The sequence below is a fragment of the Anomaloglossus baeobatrachus genome, chromosome 12, assembly GCF_048569485.1.
Source record: "Anomaloglossus baeobatrachus isolate aAnoBae1 chromosome 12, aAnoBae1.hap1, whole genome shotgun sequence".
Taxonomy (NCBI): Eukaryota; Metazoa; Chordata; class Amphibia; order Anura; family Aromobatidae; genus Anomaloglossus; species Anomaloglossus baeobatrachus.
Genome location: NC_134364.1, coordinates 106,357,589 through 106,370,734, shown reverse-complemented (window position 1 = coordinate 106,370,734; position 13,146 = coordinate 106,357,589). Strand labels below are relative to the sequence as shown.

The 13,146-nt window shown below is 43.0% G+C and overlaps 2 protein-coding genes across 2 annotated transcripts; both read left to right on the top strand.

The window, feature by feature from the left end:
* Positions 1-1,474: 1,474 nt before the first annotated feature.
* On the top strand, positions 1,475-2,425 carry LOC142257633 (olfactory receptor 12D1-like). The gene has a single exon (XM_075329770.1). The coding sequence runs from the start codon at positions 1,475-1,477 to the stop codon at positions 2,423-2,425; it is 951 nt and encodes a 316-aa protein (XP_075185885.1).
* Positions 2,426-11,708: 9,283 nt separating this feature from the next.
* On the top strand, positions 11,709-12,647 carry LOC142257632 (olfactory receptor 12D1-like). The gene has a single exon (XM_075329769.1). The coding sequence runs from the start codon at positions 11,709-11,711 to the stop codon at positions 12,645-12,647; it is 939 nt and encodes a 312-aa protein (XP_075185884.1).
* The last annotated feature ends 499 nt before the right edge of the window (positions 12,648-13,146 follow it).

Below are 13,146 nucleotides of genomic sequence, written 5' to 3'. Positions count from 1 at the left end.
CAGAGTCCGTGTTGTAAACCAAGGCCGGATGCCGGGAGCCTCTGGAGGGGTGTGCTGGATCCCGCATGCAGATATACAGCCAGGGGCCCTTTCTCCTGCACTTTCTGTCTGTCTCTCTTTTCTGGACTAGTCCATTTCTAACGGACTCCAGACCGGATCCCCTCTCTCGGCATCGGCGGGCTACAACCCTGCCCCGGTCTACCTCAGGTTCCCGGTGACTGGTTCTCCGTCGCCTGTGGCCCTCACTGCCACCTAGTCAGAGTTGCTAGTTCAGTCATCCGGTGTTCTGGGGCTCCAACCCCTAGTTCAGTCATCCGGTGGTCTGGGGCTCCAACCCCGACTACCACCCTCTCCAGGGAGCTACAACTCCCTCCTGTCAGCTCTCCCCTCCTCTCTCTGACACAAACTGCTCTGCTCTGCCCCTCCACTTCACTGTCCTGTCTTGTTCTTTCCCATTGTCATGGGAGGGAGTTGGTGACTAGGGCCTGATTGGCTGGTGTGGGGACTGTGTTGGTGCCAAAGAGGAGGATGGCCTGCATTTTGGTGGATTTGTACAGGCTCTGTGACAACCTGGTTTTACCAGGGCGTCACAAGTACACAGCCGGTTGCCAGTCACAACTGTATAACTGAAAGCTGCCAGGAAGGATAAAAATCATTTCCTCCTGTCAGCGGGGCTCCCAGTGCCGCATGCCATCAGAATGCTATTAACCTGCAGATTATTCCCATATTTGCAGGTTCATAGTGTTTTTTTCATGACAGGTTCCCTTTAACCTTCAAATTAATCATGTATCTTAAGGTCAATAGAATTTGGGGAGTTGACAGGTAACGTTAAAATATTTTTTTTAAATAACAGTCAACAGTGGTTATTTGTTGAGATCTGCACACCGGACTCCACCGCATGTTGACTTCTGAGACAGGTTCCCTGCAAGTGAAAGCTTCTGTTAAACCCCTATCTTTAAAATAAATATTATAACATTGATGGGGTAGATAACTGTTACCTGATTCTTAATTTCTTACCTTGGGATTCTTAACATTCTTTTATCCAAATAGTGTTCTACAGAGGAAAGAACCGCAAATTTAACCAATTGGAGGTAAGTTAACGTCCAATCTTTCAAGGAGCCTTGAATATCAGCCAAGCCTGAGATGCACTTAAAATTTTATTTCAATATGTGGCCTTTATCCAGGGTATTTATTGTAGTTTAGTACTCTAAGAGCTTCTGAATAGTCAGCAGAATAGCTATCTCCAAGTCTAGGAATTTATGGATCTGCCTAAATTTGTGATATGTCTCTATGCTAGAGAAGTGGATGTCTGTAGACAAAATCTGTTTTATACTAACAAGAACACTTAAAAATTCTGTTGACTTAATCCTTTTAAGCCAAAATAGAAAAAAAGAAAATAAATTATTGTGAAATTATGTTTTTTGGGCAGAAAAAAAGATTTGATAAACTTTGTACACTTTAGTTACAGATGTTAATGGAAAAGTTGAATGAGACCCATGTAACAGAATTCATACTTCTAGGAATCACTGATCTCGTTCAGTTACAAGTTGTACTTTTTGTTACTTTTCTTATGTTCTACCTCCTAAGCTTTATTGGCAATTTAAGCATTGTGGCGGTAATTATTGCTGATTATGGTCTTCACACTCCAATGTACTTTCTACTGGGCAACCTTTCTTTTTTGGATTTCTTCTACGCAACCACAACAGTCCCTAAAATGCTGTCTGGTTTACTTATAGAAGATAAGAAAATAACTTTTGAAGCGTGCATAGTCCAGCTTCACATCTTTCATTTCCTAGGAAGCACAGAAGCTATGCTTCTTATGTCAATGTCTTATGACCGGTATGTTGCCATTTGTAACCCACTGAGATACCATGTCCTTATGGCCAAGGCTGTGTGTTTGCAACTTGCCTTCACGTCTTGGCTTGTTGGATTTTTATATTCCCTGACCCATACAATTTTGACTTCCAGACTTCCTTTCTGCCACTTGAACAAAATAACCCACTTCTACTGTGATATAAAACCCCTGTTGAAGTTGGCATGTACCGACACACATATTAACGAGAGCTTGGTCAACATAGTGACAGGTTCTGTGGCTGTAGGCACATTTATTCTAATTATTATCTCGTACAGCTTTATTGCAACCCATATCCAGAATATCCGATCAGAGCATGGTAGAAGTAAAGCCCTCTCCACCTGCACTTCCCACCTCACTGTGGTCCTTTTGTATTATGGAACAGCTTTCTGCACGTATTTGAGACCAGCGACCAAGGATTCCCTGGAGCAAGACAGACTGACTGCAATCCTCTTCACGGTCATCACGCCAGCATTAAACCCTATTATCTATGCTCTGAGAAACAAAGATGTGAAAAGGGCTTTTAGAAAACTGTTTTTGGAAAGTCAATTACTAAAACAATTACCCTGTTAGTTAATACAGCTATCTCTAAAGGACCAAGAAGACCCTAGTTATATCCCATCATCATCAGGAGGACTTACCAACCAACTTATATTTTGGTCATCTACAGGCCCTACCAATCTTTCAACCTTGGTCAAAAAGATCCTTGTTATCTTGGACAATTGAGATCTTAGAAATTTTCAACCCCATAGTGATTGAGCCAAATTTTGACCTTATTAACCAAGCCAAATTTTTGTCGTGAAACTGAAATGACAGAAGGGGGGCGCAAATGGTGTCTTATCCGGTGGTACCAGAAAGAATTTTAAAGGTGCACTAACCTGGTGCAGTTATGTTATAGACACAACCACTATAACCACGTGTTGACGAAGGCTGCTGCAGAACCTAGGAAGATAGCGTTGAAGGAGATGGAAGAAAAGGATCTATCCGCGCTGCCAGAAGATGATCACGGAAGATCAACAGGGATTAAGACATTGGATTTTATTGTTCTACGCGTTTCAGAGCTGTATAACCCCTTCTTCAGGAATAAAAATCAATAATGTATATTACCTAATGTACAGCAAGGATAGATCCTTTTCTTCCATCTCCTCCAATGCTAAGCCAAATTTTTAAAATTTGAACAGTGTCACTTTATGGGGTAATTTTTCTGGAATGCTTCACTTAATCCCAATGATTCTGAGATTATTTATGTCACAACACATTGTACTTTATATTCGTTGTAAATTTAGGGTGATGTATTTTGCATGTGTGCACATATTGGAAATTTGATGAAAATTTTGAAAAGTGCAGTTTTAATACTTTCAGTATTTTTTATTCTTAAACAGTCATGTTGTACAAAATAATTAATAAATACATTTCCCATACATCTACTTTACATATGGATAATTTTTCAAAATTTTTAGTTCAAATTAAGTTTTATTATGATTTTCCACAGAAAGTAACGTCAACATTACAAAGCAACTTATTAGTATATGGAGTAATCACATTGAGAAGGCATGTAATTACAAAAACATAAGTCTAATTTATATCCCAACAGTTAACATAAAATAAACATCTCCTCCGTGGAAGCTCAGGTGGTTTTAATGTGACGACCTGGCAAAACCAGGTTGTCACAGAGACTGCACAAATCTTCCAGGTGCAGGCCTCCATCCTCCTTGGCATACCAACAAAATCCCACACACAGGTACATACACCAGCCACAAAAGCCTAGTCACCAAAGGGTAGTCATAAATGGGCTGTAGTCAGCAGTGGGGTGCCGCAGGGATCTGTGCTAGGACCGATTCTTTTTAATCTCTTTATTAATGACCTTGTGGATGGGATTGATAGTAAAGTGTCAGTCTTTGCTGATGACACCAAACTATGTAGGATATTAAAAACTGACCTTGATAATACAATATTACAAAACGATCTGGATAAGATGTCAGAATGGGCAGATACTTGGCAAATGAGATTTAATGTTGATAAATGTAAAGTAATGCCCTAGGACGGAGTAATCCTATAACTGCGTATACATTAAATGGAAGTAAACTCGGGACTACAGATCAGGAGAAGGACTTGGGTATTCTCATTACAAATAAGCTGAGCAGCAGCACTCAATGTCAAGCAGCAGCTGCTAAAGCAAACAAGATTCTAGGGTGTGTAAAAAGAGATTAGATCCCGTGATCCCAACGTATTGTTACCCCTCTATAAATCACTTGTAAGGCCACATCTGGAATATAGGAACCAGTTTTGGGCTCCACATTTTAAAAAGGACATTCAGAAGTTAGAGGCAGTTCAAAGGCGGCAACTAGACTACTACAAGGAATGGAGGCCGCCCGTATGATGAGAGGTTGAAAAAGTTAGATATGTTTAGCTTAGAAAAAAGACGTCTCAGAGGAGATCTCATTTATATGTATAAATACATGTGTGGTCAATATAAAGGACTGGCACATGACTTATTTCTTCCAAAGACAATACTAAGGACCAGGGGGCACTCACTGCGAGTGGAAGAAAAGCGATTCTGACAGCCAAATAGGAAAGGGTTCTTTACAGTTAGAGCAGTCAGACTGTGGAATGCCCTACCACAAGACGTAGTAATGACGGATACTATAACAGCTTTTAAAAAAGGGCTGGATGATTTCCTCGGTACACACCACATTGTTGGTTATAGATGACTTAGTGACCAAATGTAGAACTGGTGGAGGAAGGTTGAACTAGATGGACCTAGGTCTTTTTTCAACCTACGTAACTATGTAACATCCCCCCAGGACAATAGGGACACACCAGTGGATGGGGCAAGGCAGATGGTGACGCCCACCTAGGGGTGCTGAGGTGTCAGGGGAAAGAACAATACAGAACAAGTTAGGGAGAGGAACTGAGAAGAGTCAAGTGACACCGTAGTCAGGGGTTGGAGCCTCTAAACTACCGGACTACCTGAGCTGACTAGGTGCAGATGGCAGAGCAGGGCCACAGGCGATGGATATCTGGTACCGGAAGACCTTAAGTGGACCAGGGCAGGGTCGTAGCCCGCCGGTGCCAACAGCAGGAATCCGGTCCGAAGGCTGTGCACAGTCAGGGTGCCTAGACCCTAGGGCGAAGACAGCTTCAATCCCCTTGTCAATTAACCAGCAGGGGACAAGATTCCACGTCTTGTCCCGCCAGCAGCCCAGATAGAGCGAGACGGAAGCCCAACGCGGGGGATAGGGCATCTGCATGTGTCTACAGAAATCCCAAGGGTCAGTTCTCGCGGGCCACAGCTCCCACAGCAAAGACACCGGGAGTGGAATTTTCCCATTCCTTGCGGACTAGTCAAGACACAAGACACAAAATTAGAGTGCAGGAGGAAGGGTCCTTGTTCTGCTCACCGAAGTGCGGGACCCGAGCACACCCCTCCAGAGGCGACCAGCATCCGGCACTTGGTTTACTACTTGGACTCTGTCTGAATTATTCAACAACAGTAAGTACACCAGTATCATCCGGTCCAGCCTGCAGACGGTGTCCCAGCACTCTACACCAACCTGCACCTGTGCCCCGGGACAACACCTCCCCTACCCGTGGAGGGGATACCATCCTGCTGCCCCACTCCACCAGCCCCGGGTCCCCCATACCAAGGCAGCAGCAGTGTCACCAACCATCACTGCAACCCACGGGTTGCATCACACTGACAAACTTTCCCCTGTAAATAGCCCCTTTATTACGTTGTGGGCGATGGGCTGCTGCAAGAGGCCCAGATCTGGTTGCCGCTCGAGCCACCATCATGTTTCCGGATCCGATCGTCTCGAGTATCTCCCCACTGGCCGTGGCCGGCGCCCTCACCCACGACATTAAGATTGTGAGTAGGCTAGTAAGATCAGAGTAAGAAAAAAGTAGGAAGGGGAAAAATAAGCAAGGACTTGAGAGGGAGAAACAAGAAGGATCAAGGATTAAGCAAGTGGGAACACACATAAGGGAAGTCCGAAGGAAAAAATAGTGGGCGTCATCCAGCCTGCATGGCCCCCCCAAACAGGGATGGACTAGTTCCTGCTCATCTCAGTCCCCCTCGGGTAGCCATGAGTCTCTATCAGGCGAATCCCTGAAGAAGATCCATGGGGCCCATAGGTCTAGGATTCTCACTGATGTTTCCGTGGTCTGTCCAATCAATTCCTCTAATCTAAACATGTCGTTCAATTCTGTGATCAAGTCAAACCTAGAAGGGGCCTGTGTCTGTTTCCAGAATCTAGGTATGAGTCTTCTCGCCGCCGCTAGGATGTGTCGAAAGAGACTTTTTTTTAATCTAGAAATCGAAAATTTGCAGAGCGATAAAAGCGCGAGCTCTGGGGAGGGAGTGACGCTGCAAGTTGAAAGCCGGTTAATGAGATCAAATGCTGCCATCCAGAAACCTCTAATGGATTCACATGACTATTATATATGCATGTATGAGCCTCTAACTCGTAAGCATCTCCAGCAGGTGGGAACATCGCATGGACAGCAGTGGGACAACGGTACCATATATATAGTATCTTGTACCCTCTCTCCTGGGTCAATGCACTGAGTGAAGATTTCTATATAAAGAGCGAAAATGTTGCTCTATCTTTTGTAGTCAGGAATCTGCCCAAATCGACCTCCCATCTAGAGAAGAAGGTGGGTGAGTCTACTGACGCAATTCTACTTTCCATAAACGTTTTGTAGAGCAGCGATATAGTATGTTCTGGGGGGTCCTTCACCTTGCAGAGCAGCTCGAAGGGCAACAATGATCTAAAAAGGTTTTCCTGTGGATGGAGAGAGCTAATATACTGTAGTTCTGTAGTTGTCTGTGAAAAAAACATGCGTGGGGGGACCTGGGAGTTTTGAAATAGTTAACTGACAGGTATAAGAATAGTTGGAGAACTAAAATCTGATATCGTAGGATGATCTGCTCTATGTTTGTGTAGGAATTTAGTTCTATTAATCCCCAACCGAAAAGAGTGGGTTGTCATAGATAGGTATGAGGGGTTGAGAAAAGGCGCAAGAGCCTTTAGCCTTGTCTGACAAAGCAAGCTAGGTTTCTTATAAGGAAGGAGGGCATGCCACTTAAGGCCGAAGGGGCATGGTTAGACCAGATGAAAACCAGCGGGCTACAACCAGGTGTGTCTTGTTCAATGTCTACCCATCTCTTCCCACCCCTGTGGTGATATAGGTCGAGTATGCATGTACCTAGGGAAGCCATACTGTAGAGGCAAAAGTCTGGGACTCCCAATACCACAATATTCTTAGGACTACTAAGTAGCTGGAAAAATAGCCGGGGCCGCTTGGATGCCCAGAAAAACGTATTAATTGCTTTCTTGAGGCGTGAAAAGAAGGATGCTGAGACCCAGATGGGGAGGGCTTAGTAAAAATATAGCAGTCGCGGCAACAAGTCCATCTTAACTGCACTCATCCTACCAAACCAAGACAGGTGTAGCTTGTTCCATTGCTCAAGATCTCGTTCTGCCAACCGCAGGGCAGGAACATAATTTTGAGCAAATAAACTTATGATCTCAGCCGATATTTTGATTCCTAGATATGTGAGGGGCCCTGATTGCCATTTTTCAAACATTTTTAAATTTTGCAAGGATGTTAGAATGTTTAAAGGTTTAACAGCAATTTTTCATTTTTTCAAGAAAGTTAGGGGATTTAATTAGTAACATTTTGGGGTGCATAATATTTTTTGATTACTTCCAGTAAAAAGGCTAGGTTCACATTCTTGTGTTTTGTACTGAGAACTTATGCTGGCGTTTCCATGTAAAGCACCCAAGAATATGATACAGATGAAACTCTGGATAAAACCACTCACTCTAATGAGGGATATGGAGACACTTTGGTCTCCATTTAGAGTCTGTTATGGTGCTATCCATCTTTTTCAGGCTTTCACAGAACTGTGGTTGACTACACTTGTGCGCTAAAAGGATGCCTAAAATGAATGGACATTGCCGGGATGAAACAGAAACCAGACAGAGTCCAAAGTGTTTCCATCTGCCTCATAATAGGGAGAGTTTCTCTCAAGGGTTTTATTTGCATCACATTTTTTTATGATTTACATGGAAACCCAGAGGAGCATTGCACCTATAAGACTCCTCACCACTGACCGCCAGATTGGTTTGCCAGGAGAAAAGTTTTCCTCTGAGACCCCAGTAGAGCTTCTCATTCAGCCAGATCAGACGTCATACTTTGCACTAACAAGCCAGCCAGACCCTGGCGCAGTCTTACTGTTATGGGGGGACCGGCAGATTAGGACCAGGGGGTATATATCCCAATCGCCAGTCGGGACCAACCGTGCTCCAGATGACAAAGGAGCTGCTGGCACCCTGAAGGTTAGGTGGAGAATATGGAGCTGGATGGCTCTAAGATAACCCAGGAAACCTGGGAACCAGTCACGTGTGTAGGGACACGTCAGACTGGATGACAACCCAGTTAGCGTTTTGGTGGAGCGGGCGCTATACCAACCACATGTATAGAGAACACGTCAGACCAGATAGTGGCCAGGTAGTGTTGACCAAGAAGACCGCCGTGACAGCGCCCTGTTGGTCACGTGTGTAAAACACGATAGGCCGAGCGGTCCTCCGATTAGCATTTCTGGTCACCACACGACTGGCCACGTGTGTGATGGACACGTCAGGCCAGGTAGTCACACCAGTAAGGATGAGTGGGAAGCCAAGGAGGATAATAGGGGTCACACACCCAATCCAGGAAATCCCTGTTAACTCCACAGGGGTCCTGGGAAACGCTGTCTGTGCTCATAGGGGCACACCCGACAGGAGGCACAGCAGGTATGCTGTCCGTGTGCGTAGAGGGCACAACCGGATAGGTGGCACAGCAGGTACGCTGTCCATGTGCGTAGAGGGCACAACCAGACAGGTGGTGCAGCAGGTACGCTATCCGTGCGTGTAGTAAGCACAACTAGACAGATGGCACCGTAGTCGCAGGCCAGTTAACGCCACTGGACTGCTACAGCTCAACTAGAATGGCAGCAAGGAAGCACGGCGCCTTACCCTGATGTGCCGAGCCACGAATCTTGGCGTGACAGGCATTGTTCGCCTAGTCCTACCTACCGCTTCCAATAAGGCTTATGCCGCCATGAACTCTATACATGGAGGTGTGCTCAGTACAAGCATATGAGAAGACTGCGCACCTCCATGTTGTTTCCAGCCCCTTTTATAACCTGGGTCCACCCAAAAATCAGGGTGGAACCTCCAAGGTCCAATAGCAGAGTGCCATGTCATCAGCGACGTCCCCAGTGGCCTATCCAGAACCACCACGTCATTGATGACCTCATGGCAGCCACGCCCCAAACACCTCACCAGTAATTGTCTGATGACCAATGGTGAAGTGCCAGGTCATAGGGGCGGGCCTCTGCGAGCCAGTCCGGAGTGACCACGTCATCAGGACACCTGATAACCTTTGCACTATCAGGGCCTGCCACCTCACGGACATGCCCTGTGAGGTCCTTACCGGCCCTAGCCTCTGATGCACTAAGTGCCTGGGCATGCTCAGTAGCCTGAACAACATTCTCAGAAATCAGACTATCTGCTAGAACATGCTCAGTACCCTGAACTGAGGACTAAAGGCCCTGTCACACACAGAGATAAATCTGCGGCAGATCTGTGGTTGCAGTGAAATTGTGGACAATCAGTGCTAGTTTTGTGGTTGTGTACAAATGGAACAATATGTCCATGATTTCACTGCAACCACAGATCTGCCAAAGATTTATCTCTATGTGTGGCAGGGCCTTCAGTCTCAGAAATGACACAATCAGGCTGAGCATGCTCACTAGGTGAAACACTGGAGTTAGGCTCTGGCTGAGGTAAATCAGCACACGCCTGTGCACTAGCCGCCACTCCACACTTAGACGTGGAGGAGGAAGCAGCCATCTGCACAACCCGAGGCACGTCCAAAAAAGGCAGCTGGCGCCTGGGCCCAACAGGAACCGCAGCATGCTGCTTGTGGCTATGGCGGCGCCGATTCATAACAGGATGTTTCTGTGTTTTATGTTTATTTCTTATTATTTACAGAATTAGTAATGGGGGTCTCCTAGACAACTACCCATTATTAATCCAGGGTTTAGTGGCAGTTGTGATTTTTGACAAACCACAGCTGTCATTTACTCTTTATATTACTCCGATAGCCAGCACCCCAAGCCAATAGGGATAAGCCGAGTAAAGCACTGGAATTGTTGCATCCAATGCTATTTTTAGGCTGCAGGTGCCCAATAACCATGGGCCTTCCAAGTCTAAGAATACGAGCCCCAAGATGTCAGCTTTATCTTCCCTGAGTATTAAAATTGGGGGAGACCGCATGTTGTTTTTTTAAATTATTTAATAAAATAATTTTAAAAAACCCACATGGGGTCCCTCACACAGCCAAGATAATACACATGGCTGGGGGCTGCAGCCTTAAGGTTTATATGCGATGGGTATCAATATACTTATTGGTATCAATATACTTATACTTAATTACTTATTTATTTTTATACTCTATTTGGGGACCCAGACGGCCTCTGTGAGGGCAACAAATCAGAAATGCCAGCACAACGGAAGTGTCACTGCAGCTAATCACAGATTCTGTCAAAAACAGTGGGCGGGGGAAGTAGTGACTATGCATGAGATGTAATGAGTGGACCTGAAAGCAGTGTGACTGGTAAGTATGTCATGCTTTAACTATTTTGCTTCCTTTTTTTCATTATCCTTGTGACTGAACCCAAAGAGGAACTGGACATACAGGTAAAAGTCTAGTATTCAGTACGAACCCCGAACGTTACAGTTTGGATTTGCTCATCATTACTAGTGAATAATCATTTTTATAATTATTATTTTTATCAATTCCTTCTTAGCAACGTTCTTACAATACAGGTTAAATTCATAAACATGATTAGCATTCTAAATAAAGACTGTTAATTTTAATATGCAAATTCTCTAGAGAACCCATAAATGATTTATTAGTTTGGGACTTATCAGTCCTTTTGGGTGTACAAATATAAGATAAATTGGTGAATGCCAAGAGATCTTGCCTTTGTCTTAATATGACGGTCAAATTGCGATTTCTGCCCATGAGATGTAGATACATTATTCCTGGTCTTCCTTCTTGAATTTATTTGGTAAGTACACTTTTTTATATATCTTATTTACTGAAATCAAGTATTGCATTTTTCTTGTGATAGGTTTTTTTAGTTTCTTTTTTTCTATTTATGTACAGATTACAGAAGTAAAATATATTGGTGAAAACAGAATAAGTCATATTTGTTGGTGAAGATTCTGGTACAAGGAGGAAATTATGTTTATGGAGCATGTAAAGAAACACTGCCAACGTAACTGATCCACTGTGTATTACACAGGCATTCCCTCTTTAGGGATTTTTGTCTTACTCTACAAACCCATGCCCTGTATTAAGTATAAGATAATGCATTAATGCTGCCCAGATTTTTAGCCTCTGTGAGTCACTCACAAAAACATAGGTCTTAATATCCTTGACCTATTGCATTAAAAGCTGGGCAATTTTGAATTTTTGGATCTGCACAAATTAGGGACAAATATGTATATCAGAGAATGGATGATTCCACTATGGGCAAGAGCTGGATTACAAGCTTTTGCCTTGGGTTTTATTTTAAGATCTTAACCGTTTTCTAAAGCTTAGAATAACTATAAATAGAGACCATGAACATTTTTAGAAATTAGAATAGGAAAGTATTGGAAAATGTTATGACTTTTTCTTAAGAGACAACAAATAACATTTCTTTGGTGAACCAAGAATATGCTTTTAGATCGAAATGGAAATCTGAATAAATTATTGGTAAAATTGTGAGTTTTGTAAACTGTGCTTACAGCTTTAAATGGAAGAATTAAATGAGACCCATGTAACTGAATTCATACTTTTAGGAATCACTGATCTCCCACATTTACAGGTGATACTCTTCATCACTTTTCTTATATTCTACCTCCTAAGCTTTATTGGCAATTTAAGCATTGTGGCATTGGTGATTACTGATCGTGGTCTTCACACTCCAATGTACTTTCTATTGGGAAACCTTTCTTTCTTGGATTTCTTCTATGCAACCACAACTGTCCCCAAGTTATTGTCTTGTTTAGTTTTTGAAGACAAGAAAATATCTTTTGAAGGTTGCATAGTCCAGCTCCACATATTTCATTTTTTGGGAAGTACAGAAGCTATGCTTCTTGCATCAATGTCTTATGACCGGTATGTCGCCATTTGTAACCCACTAAGATATCATGTCCTTATGGCAAGGGCAGCGTGTTTTCAACTAGCCTTCACTTCTTGGCTTATTGGTTTCTTGTATTCCCTGACACATACAATTTTGACATCCAAACTTCCTTTCTGTAACATGAACAAAATAACCCATTTCTATTGTGATATAAAACCTCTGTTGAAGTTGGCATGTACTGACACACATATTAACGAGAGCTTGGTCAACATTCTTACAGGTTCTGTAGCTCTAGGCACATTCACTTTAATTATTATCTCCTATATCTTTATTGCAACCCATATCCAGAAAATCCAAACACAGCATGGTAGAAGTAAAGCCCTCTCCACCTGCACTTCCCACCTCACAGTGGTTTTTTTGTATTATGGAACAGCTTTCTGCACGTATTTGAGACCTGCAACCAAGGATTCCCTGGAGCAAGACAGACTGACTGCAATCCTCTTCACAGTCATCACGCCAGCATTAAACCCCATAATCTATGCTCTGAGAAATAAAGATGTGAAAAAGGCTTTTAGGAAATTTTTTCGGGAAAATCTATTTTTGAAATAACTACACGATTAATACAGCTATATATAAGACTGTTGACAGATATTAAATATTCATCAACATATCCCACCATCGTCAACAAGAGCCACTAAACTTTCAACCAAATTGGCCAAATTGGATCATTTTAGCCAAATCTCTAGTTTTCTGTCGTTTTGGTGTCTAGTAAAAATGAAACATGTAAATATAATAATAATATTTTTTTTTTATATAGTGCCAACATATTCCACAGTGCTTTACAATTTAGATGGGGACATGTACAGACAATATGAGACATTACAGAATAGCAAAATTCAACAGATACCAAGAGGAGTGAGAACCCTGCTCAGATGCTCAGAAGTTTACAATCTATGAATATTGAGACTTATGTTTCTTGAGTTTGCTTAACAAGCCTTATTGAACAGTTATCACTTATTTTTTGGAAACTTATGTTTTCTATGTATTAACCTTAAAGTGCCATGACAATGATTATCCAGACCTCTTCCGATAAATAGAACATTAATCT